At 39.7% G+C, this 25,011-nt stretch overlaps 1 protein-coding gene across 3 annotated transcripts in view; it reads left to right on the top strand.

Moving 5' to 3' along the window:
* Positions 1 to 25,011, top strand: part of ddx31 (DEAD (Asp-Glu-Ala-Asp) box polypeptide 31) — a 132,661-nt gene that overhangs the window by 58,707 nt on the left and 48,943 nt on the right. For 2 of the 3 annotated variants that reach the window (XM_059993795.1, XM_059993794.1), the window contains exons 16-17: positions 51 to 190; positions 9,292 to 9,370. In XM_059993795.1, the coding sequence (XP_059849778.1) occupies positions 51 to 190; positions 9,292 to 9,370 (219 nt within the window). Of the gene's footprint in view, positions 1 to 50; positions 191 to 9,291; positions 9,371 to 15,451; positions 16,193 to 25,011 lie in introns of those variants that run through there. The other variant, XM_059993796.1, reaches the window with a different exon arrangement.

The raw sequence follows: 25,011 nt of genomic DNA, 5'->3' as shown, positions 1-25,011 counted from the left end.
TAAATGAAACACTTATTTAAAATAAAACACATTTTTCTTTACTGTTACAGTACAATGCTCCAACCTCACCTGCAGAATACGTTCATAGAGTGGGTAGGACAGCCCGGATTGGATCTTGTGGAAACAGTCTCCTTTTCCTCACTCCTTCTGAAGCAGAATATGTGAATACCCTTGTTTCTCACCAAATCAGGTCAGTCATGTCAAAAGGAAGCAGAGACATTCTTTTTGTAAAGTTACTCAGAGTTTTATTTGGCTCTTAATGTTACATTACAGGTGTGGAAGTTTGCCGGCTACTTTTTCTGCAGGTACTTCAGCATTGTGGGCATGTTACATTGGTGCCAGGATGTGTGGCGTCACTTATGGGCTGTCCCCAGCACAACCTTGAGTTGTGTTGGTTGTTAATGCAAGCAATGCATTTCACGGCATGTTACTATGTGATAAATAAATGAATCTGAATTATCATGCTGTGCTCATTGACCCATCTGCTTCCGATGGTTAAAGCAAGAGACTTTCGGATTGCACATTGAAAAACGTTGACCAATTCAAACACAGCTCTAATTAACTCGCTTTGTCTATTGAAATCCGAGTAGATTTCACACTTGTGCACAACTTTATCACAACTAAAATATGTTCTAATATAATATAGGTTGCCCCATAAAGTAAAAGGTCATGATTTCTTATGCTGAATTTGTGTTTTGGTTAATTTTTAAAGTAAGAGATGTTTTGAGCGAATTATCTTGCTTTGATTTTGAACTACTGGGTAAACCTGATTGCTCAATCGCCATAAGGAAAGTGGTTATCTTTTCAGATCAGTAATTTCACCACTTTCTGTCCTGGCTCAGTTGCTAACACTCCTGCTCCTAGGGATGTGCAGTAAGCTCCCTCTCCTGAGACGTCAACTCACAAATCTAGGCTGATGGTTTGGTGCGGTACTGAGTGAGTTGAAGAATGGGTAAATTGAGACATCTATGGACGATTGTAAAAGATTTCATGGAGTATTTTGAAGAATTGCAGGAGCTTGCTTGTAATTCCAACATGACAGTAGTGGGGACACATCAAAAATGGTCCTTTGGGGGCCAATTTTCTGCTGGGGTTAGAAAAAAAGGATGCAATTTTGAAATTTAAGTTAGACCTTGCTTAACTGGGAACCAGTGCTGGTGTGCAGACAAAAGGCTTTTGGATAAACCATATGTTTCAAGTCAGAATTCAGAGGGCAAAGATTTTGATAACCTCCAATTTGTTGAGAATAGATAAAGCCAGCTGGAAAAAAGATTAGCTGTACCTGTCAAATGTACATCGAAACATACAGGGAAATGTGTTGTTTATGTCAAGGATATGCTGAGGGCAACCTACACGAGTCACCATGCTTCAGTCGCCAACTTAACAACCCACAATTCACTAAGCCAAACCCCAACCAGTTGTCTTTAAAAACTAGAGCACCCAGAGAAAACCCACATGGTCACAGGGAAAATGTACAAACTCCTTATAGACAGCGACAGGAACTGAAACATGACCTTAAAGCTGGTGCTATAAGGTATTGCACCAACTGCCATGCTACTGTGCACTATCAAGATTTTATATATTGAGATCTTTTTATAAGTATTATCAAAAGCTGAAGTAGCAGCTACAGTAGATATACTTGTCACATTAATGTCACATACAGTGTCATTTATCACTTTTGATTAGAAATATTTTGGTACTGTAGCTGTGCAAAGGCAGTTTGGAAGAATTCAGGCATGAAGTTGCAGCAAAGTTCTTCAGAGATGTAAGAGGCAATTATGTGTTGGTGCACTTTTCCCATTTTCCCAGCTGGTGCAGATCCCTCTGCAAGCCGTGACAGCCTTTCTCACTGTCCACTACAATCTCGGTGGTGTCATCTGAAAATTTGCTGATCCAGTTAACCACATTATCATCCAGATTGCTGAAATAGATGACAGATGACCCAGCACAGATCACTATGGCACACCACCAGTCACAAGTCTCCAGTCAGAAAGGCACTCCTCTACTACCACTCTCTAGATTCTTTCACAAAGCCAATGTCTAATCCAATTTACTACCTCATATGTGGAGCATAGTACATATTGGTAGTATATTGAAAGAGACTGAGAACATATTTTAAACAAGTCCTAAAAGCTAACGAGTTGGAACTTAAGGATGTGTTGGCTATGATGAAATTACTAAAAATGTAACCAAGTAAATGCAATCACTATGAGCTAGTCAATGGAGTAGAGATTTTGGACGGGAAAAATACCGCAGATGCTACAGAGTACATGGCAAGATCATAGTCACTGAGGATGTCGTTTACAACTTCATGCAAGTTATTTTATTGCTGTGGCAGAGAAGAAGCTCAGTTGAAGAGACTGAATGATAGAAGTGCATGCCAAGATTTATGTACCATCAGCTTTCTGAATGGACAGTGAACCAACCCATAAACACAACCTCACTGTTTTGCTCCCATTTTGTAGTATTTATTTCATTTATGTGTATATATTTTAATTAGAATTTATAGTTTCTTTAATGTATTACATTGTACTGCTGCTGCAAAACAACAAACTTCGCAGCATACGTATGTCAGTGATATTAAACCAGATTCTGCTTCTGATGTGGATTTAGAAAATAACATTATTTCAAACTAATTTTCCAAATGGTTTGGAGAATAAAATATTTTAATAGATATGCAGTTTACTAGAGTATGAGAGAGTACTGAGGGCATATAACAGTGGTATAAAGCCAAAGCATTTTGGTTCCCTAACAAGAGAAAATCTGCAGATGCTGGAAATCTGAGCAACACACACAAAATGCTGGTGGAACTCAGCAGCCCAGGCAGCATCCGTGGAAAAGAGTAAACAGTCGACGTTTCAGGACTAAACCCTTTGGCAAGACCGGAGAAAAAAATGCTGAGGAGTGGATTTAAAAGGTGGAGGAGGGAGAGAGAAACACAATGTGATAGGTGAATCCTGGAGGGGGAAGAATGAAGTAAAGAGCTGGGAAGTTGATTGATGAAAGAGACTGAGAGCCATAAAGAAAGAAAATGGGGGAGGAGCACCATAGGGAGGCAATGGGTGGGCAAGGAGATGAGGTGAGAGGGGGAAAGGGGGATGGGAAATGGTGAAGGATGGGAGAGAACAGTTTGAGAAATCAAGGTTCATGTCATCAGGTTTAAGGCTACCCAAATGAAATATAAGGTGTTGTTCCTGGAGGAGGCCATGGATGAACATATTGGAATGGGAATGGGAAGTGGAATTGGTAGGGTGGTGGGAGTATGGGGTAAAAACAGACGTGTAACCTGGAAGACATGCGGTTGACAGCAGCGTTGATGTTGGTCCAATTTGAAATGTGTAACGTGAATCTGAACTGAAAGGAACATCTCTTAACACCTAGCTTGTGTATGTTTTTCTATTTTTAAATAGAAACACTTGTATTTGTGTTTTCTCCCGGTGAACTTCCTTGAGCTGCATATCTTTAGTCTGTCAACCTCTAATTTTAATTGGAAAGAAATGTGTAGAGCTAGAGAAAGGGAGAGAGATAATAACTATATCAACAGTTTTCCTGTATTCAATAGCAACAGAACTAGTTCAATATAGCAGACCTTTGAGAAATTTAATTTCACTCTGAAAATGTACAAGATTATGCCTATTAATGGCACTGAGCAGGCATTTTCTAGAAAGGCTGTTGGTACCAAACTCAACAATTACTTGTATGTCTCCCTACTTTCTCAGGAGCTTTGCATGAATATCGGTCAGTCTGTTGTCCCAAGCACTTCTGTTGCAAAGATTGTGGAAACTGCAAACCCTTTAGGAACACTGTTTGTGTCCTCTGTACTAGGAAAGGAAAACGCCATACTGGGTTATTGGCCCAAATCTTAAATTAAATTGTCAGAGCTGTCTCCATAATGCTCTGTTTATAATACTGGACAGCAATTTATTTTGACGGCGTGTGTTGCACCATGCTGCAAGCTGCCTTTATGGATCATTGGTGCAATTCATCAGCTCTCACTGTCCGCTCATTCATTCACTGAATTAGTGTGTAAGATTCCTAACGTGGATCTGAAGCTCAGCTGCTGTGGGCTTCTTGCCTGGCTTATCTATATGTACAATACACTTCTTAACTCGTAATAACTTAAATTGACAAAAGAAAGCGTAATGAAGCGAGCAATGAGAAAAGATTAAATAGAACCTCCTTAAAATCTGATGTAAGTTGGGAAAGGGGATTCTGTATTTTACCATTTACTGACAGCTCCAAGTTTATCCTGTGGCGTGTTGTTTTAAATGTCCTTTGACAGAGAACCAAGTTCTGGACAGGCCCATTACCTTGATTTAACTGGTAGACTTTCACGCCAAAGAACCCTGCTTATAAGGTATTTTTCTCCCATTACCACTCTTGAACTCACCAGTAGTGGTCACATTATCTGTTTCTACATAATACCCAGGGTGCCCTTGCCGCCTCCTCTGTAGGGAAGGTCTTGGCTTCTGTTCAGTTTCTCCTCATTGCGGTAACACACTGTGTCGAAGGTTATGGATATTAATCTATTATATCACTCTGTAACATGCTGTTGTATTCTATTTAATTTTCTATCCTCTGCCCTGCATTATCCTCAGGTAACCAATGCATTGGGTGTAAACCTTTCTCTCAGATGTCAGGAGTCAGAACTTGAAACATTATGACGTCTTAGTGCATTTTTTCAATGTGTTTTTTTCTTAATAACACAAAGTAATTGATTCCCTCCACAAATAAATATAGAATTAATATTTATCAGTGTTTAAAACATATTGCAGTGTACCTACTCTAGTTGTTTTTAACTTCAGCTTTGGATAATACTTCTTCAATCTTTGTTTATAAAATAATCTTAATATATAAAATCTTGATGGCATCATGGTAGCAGAGCGATTAGTGCAATACTTTACTGTAAGGCCAGGTTTCAATTTCTGCCGCTGCTTAGGAGTGTACATTTTCCCGTGGCCATATGGGTTTCCTTTGGGTGCTCCAGTTTCCAAAGAAAACTGGAGCACCCAGGGTTAAGGTTAGTGAGTGTGGGTGTGTTAAGTTGGCACCAGAAGCATGTTGACATTTGTGGGCTGCCCAGCACAATCCTCACTGATTTGATTTGACTCAATCAAAGCATTTCACTCTGTTTCGATGCTCATGTGACAAATAAAAGTAATCTTTATTTCTTTGAAGCCCTGGCTGCCTATTCTGCAACACATTGCTAAAGTTTAACAGCATTTATCTCAGCACTCAGCCACTATAACTAGCGCTTATTTGCTGGCCTGAAATTTGATGGAACGTACACTTTGCCAAGCTATTTGGGAATGCTCTTATTTCCCAATTAGGTTGCTGTGTAGCTGCAGCTTAGGTGCAAAATTTCACTGGCTGCTTTCAACTCTTTCATGAAGGAAACCAAATCCTGTAGTGTACACCACAGAAGTCGAAGACTGTTGCACGGGGAATTAGAATATCTAGTGATTTGTGTGCTTAGTTTCAACTTTGACCCTCTGGCACAATACTGGCACATTAAAGGGAAAACTAATTAATTTTTTGACTTAACTTTTTGTCTTATTGGAGTAGAGTTGTTTGAAGTGCCTGAGGGGAGTGGAAGAGTGAGCCAACTACAAAAAATATTGCATTACTGTGATCTGTAACTTAGATAAAAAGTGGGCAGGTAAGGGAGGTTGTTCCTAGTTCAGGGCAGCAGTACTGTGTAAGAACAGAACTGTCTGTAACAAAACTTTTGAGAATAGTTACTATTGAGGTGGTGCTTCAAAAAGGCAGTATCCATCATTAAGGGCCCCCACCACCCAGGACATGCCCTCTTCTCATTGTTACCATCGGGAAGGAAGTTCAGAAGCCTGAAGGCACGCACTCAACGATTCAGGAACAGCTTCTTCCCCTCTGCTACCTGATTTCTGAATGGACATGGAACCATGAACTATTTTTTTAATGTCTGTTTTTTCACTATTTATTTAATCTAACTATTTAATACACATATATGTATATACTTATTGTAAATTCACAGTTTTTTCTATATTTATCACGTATTGCATTGTACTGCTGCCACAAGGTTAACAAATTTCACAACATGCAGGTGTTAATAAATCTGATTCTGATGACAACAACGTAAGAACAAAATAAAACAACACAGTAGTGAATCTGTAATTGGAATGCTTTAAAAAAACTAGAGAGTATTCGTTTGAGGGAGAAATTTACCTGTGGTCTTCTGCGTTAATGATGTGTAAGAATCATAACGTGGTAAATTTTAGCAGTGTATCACAGAACAGGGAAACTGGGTGTCTAATCATCACTAAAGTCATGCAAGGATGGTCTTGCTTCCCCACATTTAGTACTGACTCAAATTGATTGTGCAGATGAGGATAATGTTGACTAGTACATTTGCATGCATTCAGTGTCAACTAATAACTTGATGCTTAGCTTTTTTTTTGTTCTTGGAAAATAGAACATCATGTATCAGTTAGCAAATGTGAAGGTAAGTTGGATTTTGGGGTGTTGGATTTTTGTGGGCAATTTGCACAACATTGAACCAGTATCTGCTGAAGTTAATAAGTAAGGTGGATGACTATATGAAGGTTATTTTAAGTATTTCTCTCTTTTTAAAAAAAAACTAATTAACAAGTATTCAGACCATCACCAACTGTATTTAGGCAAAAGAAAAATCATGTCATAAATATCCCGATGATGCCATATTCAAGTTTTCTAGTGTCCATTCTCAAAAGATGGGAGGAGTTTTTGATAATGGGTAAAATCTGTAATTTTCAAAGTTCAAAGTAAATTTATTATCAAAGTACATATCTGTAAATGTCACCATATACAACCTTGAGATTCATTTTCTGCGAGCAATCACAGTAAGCACAAGAAATACAATAGAATTAATGAAAGGTTGCACCCAACAGGATGGACAACAACCAATGTGCATTAAAAAGGAAATAATAATTAAATAAGCAATAAATATCAAGATCATGAGATTGAGACTCCTTGAAGATGAGCTCATAGGTTATGGGAACAATTCAGTAATGGAGCGAGTGAAGTTATTCCCTTTTGTTCAAGAGCCTAATGGTTCTGGGATAATAACTGTTCCTGAACTTGGTGGTGTGGGTCTTGAGGCTCCTTTGCCTTCTTCATGATAGCAGCAGCAAGAAGACAGCATGGCTGGATGGTGATGGTGGTCCTTGATGATGGGTGCTGCTTTCCTGTGACTTTGCTCCATATAGATGTGCTCATTGGTAGGGAGAACTCTTTTCCTCACAAGGGCATTCATGTTTCTATACCAGGCCATGAAGCAACCAGTCAGTATACTCTCCACGACACATATATACAAATTAGGCAAAGTTTTAGATGGCATGGCAAATTTTCACAAACTTCTAAGAAAGTAGAAGTGTTGCCATGCTTTCTTTGTAATGGCATTTGCATGCTGGACTCAGGACTGATCCTCTGAATTGATAACACCAAGGAATTCAAAGTTGCTGATCTTCATCATCTCTGATCCTCTGGTTTCCTTCTCCTGAAGTCAGTAATCCATCTCCTTGGTCTTGCTGACATTGAGCGAGAGGTTGTTGTTATGGCACCACTCAGCCAGTTTTCAGTCTCCCTCCTATATGCTGATGCATCATCACCTTTGATTCAGCCAGTGACAGTGTCAAACTTAAATATGGCATTGCCACTTCTGACATTTGGAAACCTAATATAATGTAAAGCACTGACTTGGATTTGATGATTGTACTTGAATTTGTGTTTATATCCTTTTTATACAAATTGAGCTGAGTGTAAGCACTTGCAACTCAGATGAGTTTATAGTGCAATGAAGTACGTGAATCAGCAGAGCCTGTACTGAATAATCTGGACTCCTGCCTTGATTTCATATTTCCGCCAATCAGAAAGAAGGATGAGCAGGTTAATAGAATAGACCACCTGCTATCCCCTACTGTCAGTGCCATTGGCTTCCTGCCTCAGGCTGCACTTATTGCTGGTCAGGATGGCCTACGACCATTTTTAATTAGCAATTGCAACCAAAATCACAATAGTTTTTCACTGCCATTATGAAACTGCATCCTTTATTCTGTGATTTCTTTCCCCGAGTGTTGGTTGGAATTTTAATGTTTGGTCTATATCGGCTCCAAGCTTGCAATGTGTCGAAAACTGCTGCAGTATGGTCTTGTACTGTGCTGTGTTCCTCCCCTCCCCCTTTATGCTGTATTGAGTACATCATGCTCTGTTTGTGAGCTGCTCACAGAAGCTCCACAGCCAGCCTTGCAATTTCTCAGCTCTATGATTGCTCATTCACTGATTCATTAAGACAAGTGTGGCTTCAGCCTGGCACGGGCACTTGGATGATGGCTTCCTGCTGTGATTCAGTTCAAATATCTTGGAGACTAGTGCCTGGCCAGTTGCCAGAAGAGAATGGCATGGAAACATCGGAGATATCACCATTACCCCCTCCTCCCCACCATTTTAATCCATGATGTTTTCATTAACCTTTCACAACAATTGTCATACAGTACATTTCACTTAAATGTACCCCTGACACATACCTAGTCAGTTAAAGAGGAACCATGGATTTGCAACACATTGAAACAGGGCATTAAATAACTTAAATCTGAAAGATAAAAAAGGGCAATCGACAAAGTTATAATTCATGGGAAAACAACCAACATAAAGCAGGTAAAATAAAATGCTCATTGAAATGGGATGTCAAAAGCGACTTATAGCAGATGATGGGAATCTGCAATAAAGCAGAAATACTCAGCAGGTCAGACATCTGTGGATTTAGAAATAGTTAACATTTCAGGTCAATGATCAGAGCAAATTAAACAGAAAATAAAGATATTGTGGAAAAGAATGAGGGGTGTTAGGTAGAAGAAAAGTAACAGACACTGCAGTCTTTCTGTTTCCATTCTTGCCACTCCTGAGGGCATTTAAATTCACTCTGAGATTGGAACCGTGTGGAGACTGCTATGGTAAGGAGCTTCTTCCACCGCAGGACATCAGAGAACCAACCCAGAACTGTTTGGGATGCTCAGTCACTCAAATTGATTTTTCAATTTCCTACCTTACTGTGGCATCTAAACATGCAAGTTACTCATCCAGTAGAATAGCCACTAGACTACTGTACTCAGATTTATAATAAAACCAGGCAACTCTAGTGTAAGGAATCTTACCTTCATAAAATGTTTCTTTTTCATCACAAATGCTTCCAGACAAAGTAAATTTATTGTAGCAATGCCAATTTACTATTGGTGTAGATAGGAAGTAATTCTCCTTTTATCTTTCCTCTTCTTTCAGTGTCTCTGAAATAAAAATGGAGGATATACTGTGTACACTGTTGATAGAGCGTGTTCAAAGGAAAAAATCTGGAAACAAGGTCTGTGACTTTTCTTTGTCTTTACTATAAAACGTTATATACGAGTACTGGTGTCTGGTGTTAACAGTGTGGAAATTTCCTGAATAGGCAAAGATAGTTTCCAGCAATCTTAAACTTTCTCCTGATCAGCAAAAAAAGATGTCCTGTTTTCCAGGCTTGTTTTCCAGTGGGTTTGACTGCAAGTTTCATTCATGGATATACGTTGAATTCCACTGCAACGCAGAGTGAACACTGCATTATCAAGTGCCAGCTTCAGGTTGAGACATTAAACTAAGTCTCTGTTTACATTCTTGGGTGAACTTAAAACTTTTCATAGTACAGATTCGAAGAAGAGCAGGTGAGTTCTTCATTTCCAGATCCATATTCATTCCCTGAGATCCAACAGCCAGGAAGGCGGTTCTGCAAAGCTCCACGGTGAGTGGAACTGCCTCAGTGCAACAGCTTTCCCACTTTAAAGCTTTCCTACACAGGTTCCTTTATGCAGTTAAAGAACTGCTCAAAATATCATCATCAGATACGACAGACAACCAAACAACCTATTGATGTCTGTGGGACTTGGTGCAGTTCAAGCCATTCAGTGAAAAAAATAAGTTCAGTTTTAACATATAAAACAAGAGTATTTTTCATTGGATGTATTGAGAGTGTGAAAGGCAGTTTCCATCTCTCTTGCCCTCATTTTGACTATCAGGGATATTTCTTGGGGTAAAAAAGATCAATCTCGAACTGTTAATTAGTTTTCATAATAGTTTAATGGCACCGAAGATGCTGTGTCTATACAATGATATCAAGACATGAATGAGTTTTGTGCTTATTATTTTGTTTGTTGTAGGAATCTAGAAAATGAGTGACCCATTTCCACTTTCTCCTACAGACTGTCAAGGGTAGTCCCTATGTTTTATAGTGGAGTGCCTCTATTTGGACCTGGAAATCTACACAACTTTTTGGACTTTGGTGCTTTAATGCTTGCTATATTCTTAGAAAGACAAAAATAAAATCTATGATTATATTGCTAAGAACTCAGTAAGTCAGGCAGCATCTATGGAGGGGAGTTAGCAGTTGACTTTTCAGGTTGAGACCCTTCCTCAGGAATGGCACCCAGTCCTGATGAAGGGTCTCAGCCTGAAACATTGACTACTTACTCTCAATGCTGCAAGACTTGCTGAGTTCTTCTAGAATTTTGTATGTATTCCTCAGGATTTCCAGCATCTGTAGAATCTCTTGTAATTATGACAAAGGTTAGTTAATGTATTTCCAGTGACTTCTTCAGATCTCTTAACTAGCTCCCTGTGTAGAAGTCCATTATTTTCAAAAACTTCAGTCTTCTTAGGTCTGGTCTCAATTTTCACATTAGCAAATGACAAGATTATGCATAGAATCAGGATTCAAGAATTGAAGTTGCTGCTTGAAATGATTCTTTGTATTGGTCCAAATTTTCTGGAGACCCATTTGTTCAGAGCCTCCTGACTAAACTCAACCCTTGCCTGAAGCATCTCCACCAGCACCCCCCCACCCCCCAACTCCTGAGAATTGCTCAGGTAAGCAAACCCTCAGCTGGTTAGTGAGGCCCAGAGCAGCTGGAATCTTCCCTAATAAATATACTCAGTAAAATTTGTTCACCACATTAATGTGTGTATTGAATTAAATTTATTACTTACATCCTTCCTATACATGAGTAAAAATCTTTATGCTATGTCTCTGTCTAAATGTGCAATTTATAGTATGTACAACAGGACAGTCAATATAATATAGAAATACACTTGTGTCAGCATGAATTAAGCAGTCCTGGAGCATGTTGGTCCTGGCTTTTGTGTTGCAGTACTGTTTCCCAGATGGTAGCAGCTGCAACAGTTTGCAGTTGGGGTGACTCAGGTCCCCGATAATCCTTCGGGCCCTTTTTACACACCTGTCTTTGTAAGTGTCCTGAATAGTGGGAAGTTCATATCTACAGATGCACTGGGCTGTCTGCACCACTCACTGCAGAGTCCTACGATTGAGGGAAGTAGAGTTTCCATACCAGGCAGTGACGCAGCCAGTCAGGATGCTCTCAACTGTGCCCCTATAGAAAGTTCTATGTAATCAGCCAATCATGTGGCAGCAACTCGAAGCATAAAAGCATGCAAACATGACACTGGAGCAATGTTCAAAGTGCATTTATTTTCAAAGTGCACATTTCACATGATTAAGTACTGGGAGATCTGTGAAAGGCCAACTGCAGCAGTGGTCTCCATGAGAAGTCAGAATGCAACAGGAAACAAGCCAGCAATCAGCTGTACAGAAATTTGGCACTTTAGCACAGAGGTCTAAACTTTCATTTGGAGAAGTAAATGCTGGCGTTTCTAGGGATGGTTTGGACTACTGCAACTTAGTGTACAAGGGAAGTTGTTCATTACATTGGGTAGTTGTTGTTGTTGTAGTATGGTGCATCCAATCTCCACCAGGAAGATGTTTTTTGATGGCAGGTTTATCATTTATTGGTCCTGTATTAAGAAGATGCTGTTCCAGAACTTTATGTAGGAGCATAAATATCCAAAAAGAGATAGCTGACTGACTTGTACTCTAATAGGATGTCAGGATTGGACCTGCTTTTTTGAATAAACTGGGAGGATGCTGTGCCATAGAATCATAGAGAGATACAGCAAAGAAACCTGTTCTTCAATCCACCAAATCCACACCAACCATCTATCGCCAATTTTCATCAATCCTACATCTTCCATATTCTCATCAGCTGCTCTCCCTAGATTTAGCCGCCCTCCGACACACAGGACACTTTACAGTGACCAACCAACTAAGCAGCTTGCATGTCTTTGGGATAGGGGAGAAAGCCAGAGCACAGTCTCAGGGTGACGTACAAGTTGCACGTAGGCGCCAGCCAAGGCTAAGATTGAACCTTTGAGTCTGGCATTGTGAGGCAGTGGTTCATCTTGCTATATCGCTGACACTCAAAAACACAACAGCTGAGTTGCACTGTTAATGTTAAAGATCCGTGCCAATTGCTTTTCACTCACTGGTATCAAGATAACTGAATATTACAGCTTAACCCAGCCAAGAAAATGGCTGATATTTGACTGTCCTCCCAGTAGTTAGTCATAGAGGTGTACAGTACTTGTATAATTGCAACATATCGTTCCAGCTCCTACCCTCAATGCCCTGACTGAATGCACCTTTTTCACCATCCTATTTTTCTGTGACATTGCTTTCAACGAACTAAGCCCTTGTAGTCCATGGTCCCTCTATTCAGTTCACTAATGCACTCGCATAGTGTAAGTCCTATGCTGGTATGACTTTCCAAAATATATCACCTGTCACTTAACTGTATCGAAATCCATTGCACAAGATCACAAGACAAAGGAGCAGAAGCAGGCCATTTGACCCATCGAGTCCATTCTGCTACTCCACCATGAGCTAAACTATTCTCCCGTCTAGTTCCAGTTTCCGGCTTTTTTCCCCATATCCCTTGATACCCTGACTAATTAGATACCTGTCAATCTCCTCCTTAAAAACCCTCAATGATTGGGGCTCCACAACTGTATGTGGCAACAAATTCCATAAATCCACGACCCTCTGGCTAAAAAAAATTCTCCTGATCTCTGTTTTAAATGGGTACCCTCTAATTCTAAGACTGTGGCCTCTTATCCTGGACTCACCCACCAAGGGAAACAGCCTTTCCACATCTACTCTGTTCAACTCTTTCAACATTCGAAATGTTTCTATGAGATCCCCTCTCATTCTTCTATACTCTGATGAATACAATCCAAGAGCCAACAAACGCTCCTCATACTTTAGTCTTTAGACCACTTCCTCAGATAGTGGAAGCATTTCAAGGTGTTTGGGTCTTCAGACAAAAATAACCTCCTGTTCTGACTTGTTTATGTGGGTAGCCTAGCTGTGCTTAGTTAACAGTGACCATGAGGATATTGATAGCAGGGTTTTCAATGCTTGCTAATCCATTTAATGTCACATGGAGGTAGTTAGACGTGTTGCTGTGGGAGATGGTTATTGATTAGCATTTTAATGCTGGGTAGCACTCAGTAGTTAGTGAATACAGTGGATTCTGTTTAACTGGGACACATTGGGATCAGACCAGTGCATTTTGACCCATTTAGCTGAAGTTTCATTGAAATAGTTAAAAAAACAGAAAAAAGACAAACCAACGTTTAATTGAGTAGCAAATTATGTATTTAAATGAAATACAGAATAAATTAGAGCACTGCCAAAATTACTACTGTACTATAAAACTAAGTATTAGTTCTTAATAGTTATCTGGAATTCATTCGGTGTATGCTGACATGTTCTTTTGATTGTCAGAATGAACAAAATCGGTATAGACACCCAAGTGCAGATAATGGACAGCCTTCAAACAATACTTTCGATGATTACAAATCTTCATTTTCATTGTAATGTTCAAGATGTTTGTCAATACCTTCAATTTCTTCGTAATTTCTAACTTGACGTAGTGAAATTGTTTAATTTTCACTCCTGGTTGTTTCTGGCATTCCCAAGCCTGAATGCTTGAAACTGCAGTGAGCAAACAGTTCTAAATTGTCTTGCTATTTATTACTCGCCAGCTATCAGTGACAAAATCTCTGCTTTTTGAACACAAACAAGCAAGTGATGCTATTTAAAAACTGTTTGAAAATGTTGAACAAGAGTCTCCTGCCCTAATTAAGCAGCATCCTCCTCTCCACATCAGGCAGCAACTTTGCTATTTCTTTAGCATTTTGTCTGTTTTTTATGAGACAGTGTTGCTAGCTCACCGTTCAACCCAGGACTGATAGAAAGCGAGCAAGGAGTTGGCTGGATTGGAACCAGGGGCCACTCGCCTCAGAGTGCGGTACTAATGCTACTACACCACCTGCAGGCTAATTAAGGGGCATCGTGTCCCAGATAAATTATGGAAATCCCTGCTATTTTCTCAATTTGTTTTTCTTCTTTTAAGAGTTGTCCCAAAGAAGTGTCCTGCCCGTTTAACTGATGGCCCAGTTAACCGGAATCTGCTGTATTGTCTACATCTTGTTCTGTCTGGACATTGCCTGTTTCACTGTCAAAGGTGTGCAACTGAAATTGTGCAATAATTATTGAACATTTTCACTTCTGACGTCTTTACCCAGGTTCCCCATTTATGCAGCTATGCAGTTTGCCTCAAGTGCTACTTGTGGCATCTCTTTACAGCTGACTTTCACATTTGCTTTATTGTTGACCTGATATTGGTGATCCCTAGTTTTCATCTTGTGAGGCATAAGTGAAAAAGTATGTTCTCTGTACCTAACTGAATAATAGCTGCTAATGGGTAAGTTTCCAGCCTTGAATTGATTTCTGTTTTCACCAACTAATTAAAGGAAGATGAGTGGAACAATGCAGTGCTGCATTCATTTTGAGAGGACTAGAATGTAAACACAAGAATATAATGCTGAGGTTTTAAAGGGTGTTGGTCAGATCACATTTGGAGTATTGTGAGCAGTTTTGGGCCCCATATCTGAGGAAAGATATGCAGGTATTGAAGAGAGTCCAGAGGAGATTTACAGGAATGATCCTGGGAATTAAGGGTTAATGTGTTTGATGGCGCTAGGCCTGTACTTGCTAGAATTACGAAGAATGGGGGGAGGTCTCATTGAAACCTATTGAATATTGAAAGGCCTAGATGAGTGAACATGGAGAGGATCTTTCCTATAGCATGGAGAGTCTAGGACCAGAGGGCACAGCCTTACAGAGCGGAGATGATGAGGAAGTTCTTTATCAGAGGGTGATTAATCTATGGAATTCACAGCCGTCGAGACCAAGTCATTGGGTATATTTAAAGCAGAGGTGGATAAGTTCTTGATTAGCAAGGGCTTTTAAGGATTACAGGAAGAAAGCAGGAGAATGGGTTTGAGAGGGAATATAAATCAGCCATGATTGAGTGCTGGAGCAGGCTCGATGGGCCGAATGGCCTAATTCTGCTCCTATGTCTTATGATCTTTTGGGCCACTTTGAGCTTTCCCATCCACCCAAAATAGATGTGTTTCGGTACTTTAGCCATTGCTGTTTAAATGAACAGTTATATATGTCTTAACTCACCAGTCTGCTCTTCTGTTATGTTATTAGGACAGAAGTTATTCATGGAACACAGAAGACAAATTTCCACACAGGAACATTTGACTGTTAAATATCCAGTTTCCAGTACACATCACACTCACTGGTTAACAAAATGATGAGGCTGATAGCTGGCTGCTATACCTGCCACTCAATTCACATCTTACCTGGGTTCTAATCCTGCACCTTGCCCTCCCACAAATGTCACAGACGTGACTGAAAACTCAGTATGAGGATTTTTTTGAGCACAAATCCTCTTCATCCTCCTCTGCCATTTTATTTTTGCCTTCTCAGAAGCAGAATTACGGTGTTGCCAGAATGGAGAAACAGGCTGAACACACAGGCGTGCTCGGCAGGAATCTCTTTGGCTGACATCACTCGATTATGTCCGCTTCATTGTTTCCCACAGCAAATGGCTCACCTTCAGGATGCTACAGAGGAGCAATTAAAAGGCGATTATTTTTAAAAACCAATTTGTAGGAAAACCATAATACCAGGCACATATTTAAGGATATGTACTGTACATTAAGTGCTTGCTTGGATTTAGGTTTTCCGTTAAGTGGCTCCTATTCGTAAAAATATGTTTCCATCTACTTTTTAATCATTACTATTTTTTTATGTGTTATGTGGTGCCTGCTTTTTCTTATGACTATATAATTGACAAAAGTCACCAGTTATCTGGGCAGGCTTGTGAAGAATAGCATGTTGAAAAACTTTAGCAATTGTCCGTGCATTCTGAGCACAAGATATGAATTTGTATCACACTTTCTGGATTTACTTGTTTTATAATATACTGTAATGTAAATTTATGCAATAAGATAGTATTAAATGATAATAAAACAAAAGGCAGGTCTGTGGAGAGACTGTTTATCGTTCAGTTTTCAAATCAAAGGAGTTTTCATTTGAAGGCTAAAAGCTTATTGAACATGCACTCAAAATGCTGAAGTATATTAATAATAAACTGCAAACAGGGGAGTTAGTTTAGTTTCTAGAATATGAGACGACATCTTCAAAAATTACATAAAGTTTTAACTCTTTCCCTAACCCTGTAGATGTACAAATAGTCCTTCCATTAAATGCACCTACTTACGTGATAATTAACTTGCTTTTTTTTGGAGAGTGACATTCAACAAAAGTAACCAGGTTTGATTTAGAGATAACATTAAAAGGTTTGAAGGAAAGACTGACTGAACGTTTCATTTAATGTAATATTACTGGACTGCTAGACGTACCATTCTGTAGGTAACAAACCGTTGTAACAAAGTGTTGTAAGAGAAATGAGAAATCTTGCAAATAAATGCGTTTTGACTTCAGCTCAAAATATGAGCGGGATTTTTAAGATAGTGAAAGCACAGTAGGACATGCTAATGTGCTGGGACATTTTGAGATTAAGGAAGAGGTAATGCTGGGTCTTCTGAAAAGTATTACGGTGGATAAGTCGCTAGGGCCTGATGCATATATCCTCAAATATTGAAAGAAGCATGTGAGAAGATTGCTGGGGCTTTGACAGAGATCTTTGTGTCCTAGCAACAAGCGAAGTTCCAGAGTACTAGAGAGTAGTAAATGTTGTGCCATTGTTAAAGAAAGGAAACAGGGAATATCCAGGTAATTATAGGGCAGTGAGTCTTTCATCAGTGGTAGGGAAGCTATTGGCAATGATAGTGCGTGGTGGGATTTATACACATTTGGAAAGCATGGCCTGCTTGGGGACAGACAGCATGGCTTTGTGCAGGGCAGGTCATGCCTACAAATGGAGTCGAGTTTTTTGAGGAGGTGACAAAAGAGCTTGAGGAGGGCAAGACGGAGGACATTATCTACATGGACTTTAGTAAGGTATTTGATAAGGTCCCTCGTGCTAGATTGATTCAGGATATAAAGACGTATGTGTTCCAGGGTGCATTGGAAGTTTTGATTCAGAATTGGCTTGCCCTTAAAAGACAGGGAGTAGTGTGGAAAGCTGTTATTCTAGCTGGAGGTCTATGTTCCATAAGGATCAGTGCTGAACTTCTGCTGTTTGTGATATATAAATGATTTAAATGGAAAATATAGATGGGTGGATTGGCCTGCTGTGGATGACATTAAGATTGGACAATGTAAAGGACTATCAAAGAATACAATGAGATATAGAACAGTTGCAGATGTGGGCAGAAAAGTGGGAGGTGGAGTTTTATCCAGGCAAGTATGATGTTGTGCCTTTAGGGGGATCAAATGAAAGGAGAAAGTATAGGGTTGATGTTAGACCCCTTAATAGCATTGAGGTACGGAAGACCTTTCAGGTCCATTGTTCGCTGAAAGTGGATAGGGTAGTAAAGAAGGCATATGGCATGCTTGCCTTCGTTGGTAGGGATGTTGAGTATAGTATTTAGGAAGTCATGGCTGCAGCTATATGAAAACTTTAGTCAAACCACACTTGAGTTTCACATGCAGTCTGGTTACCCAATATAGGAAGGATGTGGAGAGGGATGCTGTCTAGATTGGAGGGTATAAGCTTAAAGGCAAAGTTGGACAAACTTGGGTTGTGCCCCCCCCCCCCAGAGCATTGGAGGCCGAAGAGACCTGATAGAGATTTTTTAAATTGTGAGAGGCATAGAGAGGGTAAACAGTTAGAATCTTTTCCCCAGAATAGAAATACTAAAATCCAGAGGATATGCTTTTAAGGTTAGACAACATGAGCAGCAAGCTTTATTATGCGGAGAATGGCAGTGCTTGGACTACTACGTTACTGGAGGCAGTTTGGTGGAGCTTAAGAGGCTTTTAGATAGACACATGAATATGAGGGAATGGAGGGATATGGAAGATGCAGAGGAGGAGGTAATTTAGTATAAATTGGCATCAAAGTCGGCAGAAAATAGCTGGCTAAATGGCCTGTTCAGTGCTGTTCTATGATCTACTTTAATGTTCAAAAATGTTCTGCTGGTAGGAGAGCTGGCCTGGAAAGAGTAAAGGTCACAGATTGGGTCATAGCACCACGATGGCGGTTCCACAAATCTGTATGCATTCCCAGTAGGAAACTGATCAAGTGATGAATTTACCCTTAAACCCAATTAAGCATTGTTATAGTATAGCTTCTCATTATTACTTGAGTGTTCATATAATAATGATGAAGCTTATTTGATGCGTAATTGAATTAAATGAGTGGAATAAGTATTCAGCTCTAATTTAAGTAGGTAATTTCTAACTAGCTTCAGAGTTTGCAGATTTATTGAGCTGAACTTTAAAGATTTGTTTTTATTAACATAGAATTCAAAAATCATATTTGGCAACTCTACTTACAGCCATTTTTGTATTTTAAAAATAAATAATCCACAGGGAAAGATCACTTTTGAGCCTTGGTAACTGTGGAGGAATTGATTAGGTTGTTTTTTTTTCCCCAGTATAATGATCTGCTATACTTCTGAATTATTTATTGCAATGTTCTGGCTAGTCTACTCGGAAAGAAAAATCCATTTAAAACTGCGAAACCTGGTCTTCACCTGAAGACAAGACTGTGATTAATAGTAACTTCCAAATTGCAAGTCATGTTCTCTACATTGGAAAGTTAATATGTGTATTACTTTAATTACTCAAGTTTTTCTGAGAAATTAAGCTTCAGACGGTAATTCCTGGACTGTCATCTCTCGTCTCCCCAGCATTTAATGTGCACTGCTGGAGCTCAGTACCTAGAGCAGCTGGGCTGGGCCTGCTACATTAAGCAGATATCAGATGATTTTCTTTGTAATTGAATGCTGTATTGATTAATGAATTGAAAAATTGATTATTTAGATGCATTAAGCCATCAAAATGTTATTACTTTGTGGTTAAGCATGCAATGAATTGCCATTCTGATAACTCAAAGTAAAACTGCATTTCAACATGTTCAATATTCATAATTTCAAGCTGCTGTGTTACTGAAGCACTGTTTTCTCTTTTCTGAGGAACCAAATAGATCATCAATTCGAAGCATTCATTCCATTCTAAATTTGGTTTAAATTTGTTTTAATTATTACCATGTCATTTTAAAAGAATTATGATGGTACAGATGAGACCATACAGTTGATGCTAGATCTGTTTCTCCATTCTTCCTACATAGCTCTGAGGCTTTAAAAGACATTGGTCGGACTGCACTTGGAGTACTGTGAGCAGTTTTGGACCCCTTATCTAAGAAAGTATGTGTTGGCAATGGAGAAGATCCAAAGGAGGTTCACAAATATTATCCTGAGAATGGAAGTTTAATGAATGAGGAGTGTTTGATGTCTCCAGGCCTGTACTTGCTGGAGTTTAGAAGAATGAGGGGAGATCTCATTAAAACCTACGAATATTGTAAGGCTTAGATAAAGTGAACATGGAGAGGATGTTTCTGACTGTGCCAGAATCTAGGACCAGAGGGTACAGCCTCAGATTAGACAGATACCCCTCTAGAACAGTGCAGTAAAGGAGTTTCTTTAGCCAGAGGGTGGTGAATCTGTGGAATTCTTTGCTACAGTTGGCTGTGAAGGCCAAGTTATTAATTAGGTCTATTTAAAATGGAGGTTGGTAGATTCTTCCTTAAAGGTTGTAAGGCGAAAGCAGGAAGATGGGATCCAGAGGGATAATAAGCCAACCATGATTGAATGGCAGAGCAGATTTGATGGGCTGAATAGCCTAATTCTGCACTTATGTCATGGTCTCTGTAAATTATTATCAATGTATTGCCACAATCTCTCTTAAATAAACTGATGGAGATTGGGAGTAAGTGAGCCTGTCAGAGTTACTAGGTTGATATGTGTAGCTGACCACTGAATGTTCAGAGGGGAGGTAAAAAAAAAAGTAAGAGAGTTGAGAAGGTAGCCAGCAAATATCCAAAAATATTCTCTAGGCATGTAATTGGTTAAATATTGTGCAAGGAAAGATGGGGCCAATAAGAGGCCAGAAAAGAGATCTGATCATGGAGCTAGCAGGCAGATCTAAGGTACTGAACAAGTACTTTGCATTATTGTTTACCAAAGAAGAAAAGGTATGGGAAGCTCAGCAAAACTAGACTTTTATACTTTGGATGGGCTAAAATTTATTAGAGGAGGTAATAGGAAGAGTATTTGCAGTTAGAGTCCAAATCAGTATCACTGGCATACGTCATGAAGCAGTGCACGCATACATGATAATAAAACAATATAAATTACAATTGAAAAATATTAAACAAGTAATGCAAAAAGAAAAACTAAACACTGAGGTTGTGTATGTGGGTTCATTGTCCATTCAGAAATCTGATAGTGGAAGAGAAGAAGCTGTTCCTAAAGCTCTGCGTGTGTCTTCTGGCTCCTGTGTGGTAGCAATGAGAAGAGGGCATGTTTTAAGTGAATGGGGTCTTTAATGATGTATGCTGCCTTTTTGAGGCATCACCTTCTGAAGATGCCCTGAATGCTGGGAAGGCTAGTGCCCATGATTGACCTGGCTGAGTTCTCGAGTTTCTGCTGCTTTTTCTGATTCTGTGCAGTGGCCCCTTCATACCAGACAGTGATGCAGCCAGTTAGAATGCTCTCCATAGTATATCTATAAATTTGTAAGAGTCTTTGGTGGCATACCAAGTCTCCTCAAACTCCTAAAGAAATAAAGCTGCTATCGAGCCTTCTTTGTAATTGCATCAATATGTTGGACCCAGGTTAGGTCTTCAGAGATGTTGACTCCCAGTAATTTGAAAATGTTCACCCTTTCCACTGCTGGTCTGTCAATGAAGACTGGTGTGTGTTCCCTCGACATCCTCTTCCTGAAATCCGTAATCAATTCCTTGGTCTTATTGATGTTGAATATATGGGTAGTGTTGTGACACCACTTATCCAGCTGATCTATGTCACTCCTGTATGCCTCCTCTTCACCATCTAAAATTCTATCAACAACAGTTGTGTCATCAGCAAATTTATAGATGGCCTTTGTGCTGCGCCTATCAACACAGTCATGGGTATAGAATAGGGCAGAGCACTGGGCTAAACATGCATCCTTGAGGTGGGCTAGTCTTGATTGTCAGTGAGAAGGAAGTGCAGTTTCAGATCTGCATAGACTGTAGTTTCCCAATGAGGAAGTCAAGGATCTAGTTGCAGAGGGAGATATTGAGGCTCAGACTTTGGAGCTCGTTTATAAGTGATTTGTTGGATGCTGGGTTGTAATTGGACATTGGTATCTCTATTATCCAGGTGATTGAATGCTGAGTGGAGAGCCAATGGGATTGCATCCACTCCAGGCCTATTGTGGTAATAGGCAGATTACAACATGTCGAGGTCCTTGGTTAAGCAGGAGTTTATTTTGGCCATGACCAACCTCTTTATCACAGTAGATGTGAGTGCAACTGGGTGATGGTCATTGAGGCAGCTCATCCTGCTCTTCTTCTGCACTGGTATGATTGACATAGGTAGGAACTTCCAACTACAGCAGTGAGAAATTGAAGATGTCCTTGAATACTCACACCAGTTGGTTGGCACAAGTTTTCAGTGCCCTGACAGGTCTGGTGCCTTGCTTAAGGTTAAAGTGCATAAGTCCTCTGGGCCAGATGGGTTGATGAGGCAGTACATGAGGAAGGACAGTACAAGCCATAATCTTCCAAATCTTATAAATTTAGGCTGGAGCCTGAGAGCTGCAAAATTCCAAAGTTTGCACCTTTGATCAAACAGAATTAATGTAGAAATAAACCCAGTAACTATGGATTAATTCAGTTTAATTTTGGTGGTGGGGAAGTTCTGGAAGCTAAACAGAGACAGAATTAACAGGCAGACAAATTGTGGTTGATTAGAGAAAATTGAGTGTGGGCTGACTGAAGGCAAATCATGTCTAACTAACTTGTTAAAAGTTTTTGAATAAGGTGACAAGATGTGTCAGTAAATGGTACTGATGCATTTTTAAGCCTTTAGTATGTTGAATTAATTGGATAATTTTCCCTATCAAGCATTATGATACCAAAAGTGCCAATGAAATTTTGGTAGAGGAGCTTTTAATTAATACCATTTGAAAAGTAATATGTTTATCCAATGTCGTGACTAAATAGAGTGATGAAGAGTTCTCATTTCTTCAATACTTCATAGTTTAGCAAGAATGAAGAATTATAGAATGTACTTGCAAGCTTGAATATTTCTGTGCTTTTTAAATTATTCTCACTGGATCTAAAATAGACCTAATGTGATAATACAGCAGGTAGCATGCAGTTACAGCTTCTGGTGCAATTATACTGGAAGTAAGTTTTTATTTTGACTCACATATTCAGCTTAAACAATTTTGCTTAAACAATTGTATATATTAGAAAAGGCCATTAAGAGCCCTACCAGCTTTTAAGTCAGCACTTTTACTATAATATAAAATCCTTTCTTTGGCTTCTGCTATCCTTTCTGGCAAATCATTCTGTATTTCTTATATTTTGCTGTACAAATTCTTAATGTTTCCACATTATTTCTTACAAATGTACATGCTTCTGTCCTTCGAATTAACAATAAACATGGCTGATGTGACAAAAATATTAATTTACTAATGTTACAGTGTGAAAATTCGGAAGGTGCAAGCTTTCAGATGTAATCTCTCCTGCATAGCTTAATCATCTCACAGCTGACGAATGACAAGTCTCTCCCACACAGAACGATGCGTCGTTAGTCTGCCTCCTTGCACCACTTTCTAATTGGCCATGGAGAGTTGCATGTCAAGTGTGCCCACTGTGCTCGGTGCAGTGGCCTCCTGGTGAAGCTTTTTACCTCCACTGGAAGTTTAATTTCAGAAATTAACAGCAGAAAGTTCAAGGAATTAGAGTACACTTACAAAATGCTGGAGGAACTCAGCAGGTCAAGCAGCTCTATGGAAAGGAATCATTTCAGGCTGAGGCCCTTCTTCGGGACTGGAAAGGAAGGGGGAAGAAGCCAGAATACTGTGGGGGGTGGGGGGATAAGGGAGGGAATGCAAACTGAGAAGTGAAGCCAGAGTAAGGTAGGAGGGTGGGGGATGAAGTGAGAAGCTGGGAGGTGATAGGTGGAAAAGATAAAGGGCTGAAGCAGCTGGAATCTGATAGGGTGCGGAGAGTGGACTGTTCAAGAAAGGGAAGGAGGAAGGGCATCAGGGGCAGGTGAGGAGAAGAGAAGGTAATAGAAGAAGTGGGGAGGGAAAGGGGAGAAAATCAAAAGCATCTCTGAGCAAAGAAACAGTCAACATTTCAAGTCCTGGCCTTTCATTAGAAAGTGTATTTTGCTTTGCATTAAGACACATTTTCACTGTTTTTAAAAGAAAAAAACAAAATCCAGGTTAATTAGTTGCGGTATTTTGCAAATCCAGCTGATAAGTAATTATGTCATCTAAATGCAGGAATTGCAATTTGCCACGCTAAGAATACTTTTCCTGGCAGAAGTTACATCACTCCCACGAACATTCTTAGCTGCTGTGCCCCTACTCTAATAGTATATGGACAGGAATCCGGTGTTATATATGCTTTCATTATAATTGAATTAAGTTTGAGCTAAATAGTGGCTCAAAAAGTAAAATACTATCCACTTTGTTGAAATAGCAAGTCTGAAAAATGCATGTTGTGTTCAGTTGCTTTTGGCATAGACAACTAAGCTGCCGCTTGTGGTTGTACTCAGCTCCACTCTCCACTGGATTATTTGTGGAAAGACAAGGCAGTTCCCCAGGGGTATAAGTTAAATTTTTAAGAACATTATTTATGGCATTCTCGTGTACTGCAGTATGTGGGTTTGAGGTGAATAATAAATTAGCCATGGTGGAATGAGGGAGCAGACTGGATGGGCTGAATGGCCCGATTTGGCTCCTGTGTCTTATGTCCTATCTGTCATGCCTCTTGAGGCCTGGGCATTCATTTGATGAAACCAGAACTAAAGGTAATCACCAAGGAATAGGGGAATGTAATAGCATTTTGTTCAGGGTGCTGTTAATCACGTTTTTCGTGACATAGGCAACCATTTGGCCTAACAAGCCAAACTCATTGTCCATTTCTCAGAGCAGACCCATAATCCCTTTCCCTACTTATTGCACCATATTATCTGTCACATGCCCTTTTTCTCCTCCCTGATTCTTCTAACACCCTCTTTTCACTAGGGGTAATTTACAGTGACCAATTAATCTACGCATCTTTGGGATGCTGGATTTCTTTCAGAAAGAATAGGCTAACTCCACAGCCAGTACTGGAGGCCAGGATCAAACCCAGTCTCTGTGCTGTCACTTTGTCTGTAAGGTGCTGATCTGTAACTGATAGTTTCATGGATACTGGCAGTCTTTGTAGCCTTTATTATATCTCTGCCTAGAATTTACAATGGTTAGCTACCAAAGAGGCTTTCACATCTAAAACCTTGATTTTCCACGTACACTTGCATTCCAGTTAATCAGAAGTGGCCATTTTATTTACTTACCTCCTTGTAACTCAGAAGCATTGAATCAAGAAGTACATAAAACTGCACCGGACAATACTTAGTTAAAGTCAAACTAAATTTATTATCAGAGTACATATATGTCACCATATAGTACTCTGAGACAGGGAGGCGGTCTGCCCCTTGCACACATCACGCACAGGCCCACTGGTGTGTGGACACGCCCTGGTGCTTGTAAACCAGATCCCCAGCTATGGGTAAATAGCCCCACTA

Source organism: Hypanus sabinus, chromosome 18 (genome assembly GCF_030144855.1).
Source record: "Hypanus sabinus isolate sHypSab1 chromosome 18, sHypSab1.hap1, whole genome shotgun sequence".
In the NCBI taxonomy this organism is placed as follows: domain Eukaryota; kingdom Metazoa; phylum Chordata; class Chondrichthyes; order Myliobatiformes; family Dasyatidae; genus Hypanus; species Hypanus sabinus.
This window is presented reverse-complemented; position numbering and strand designations above follow the sequence as displayed.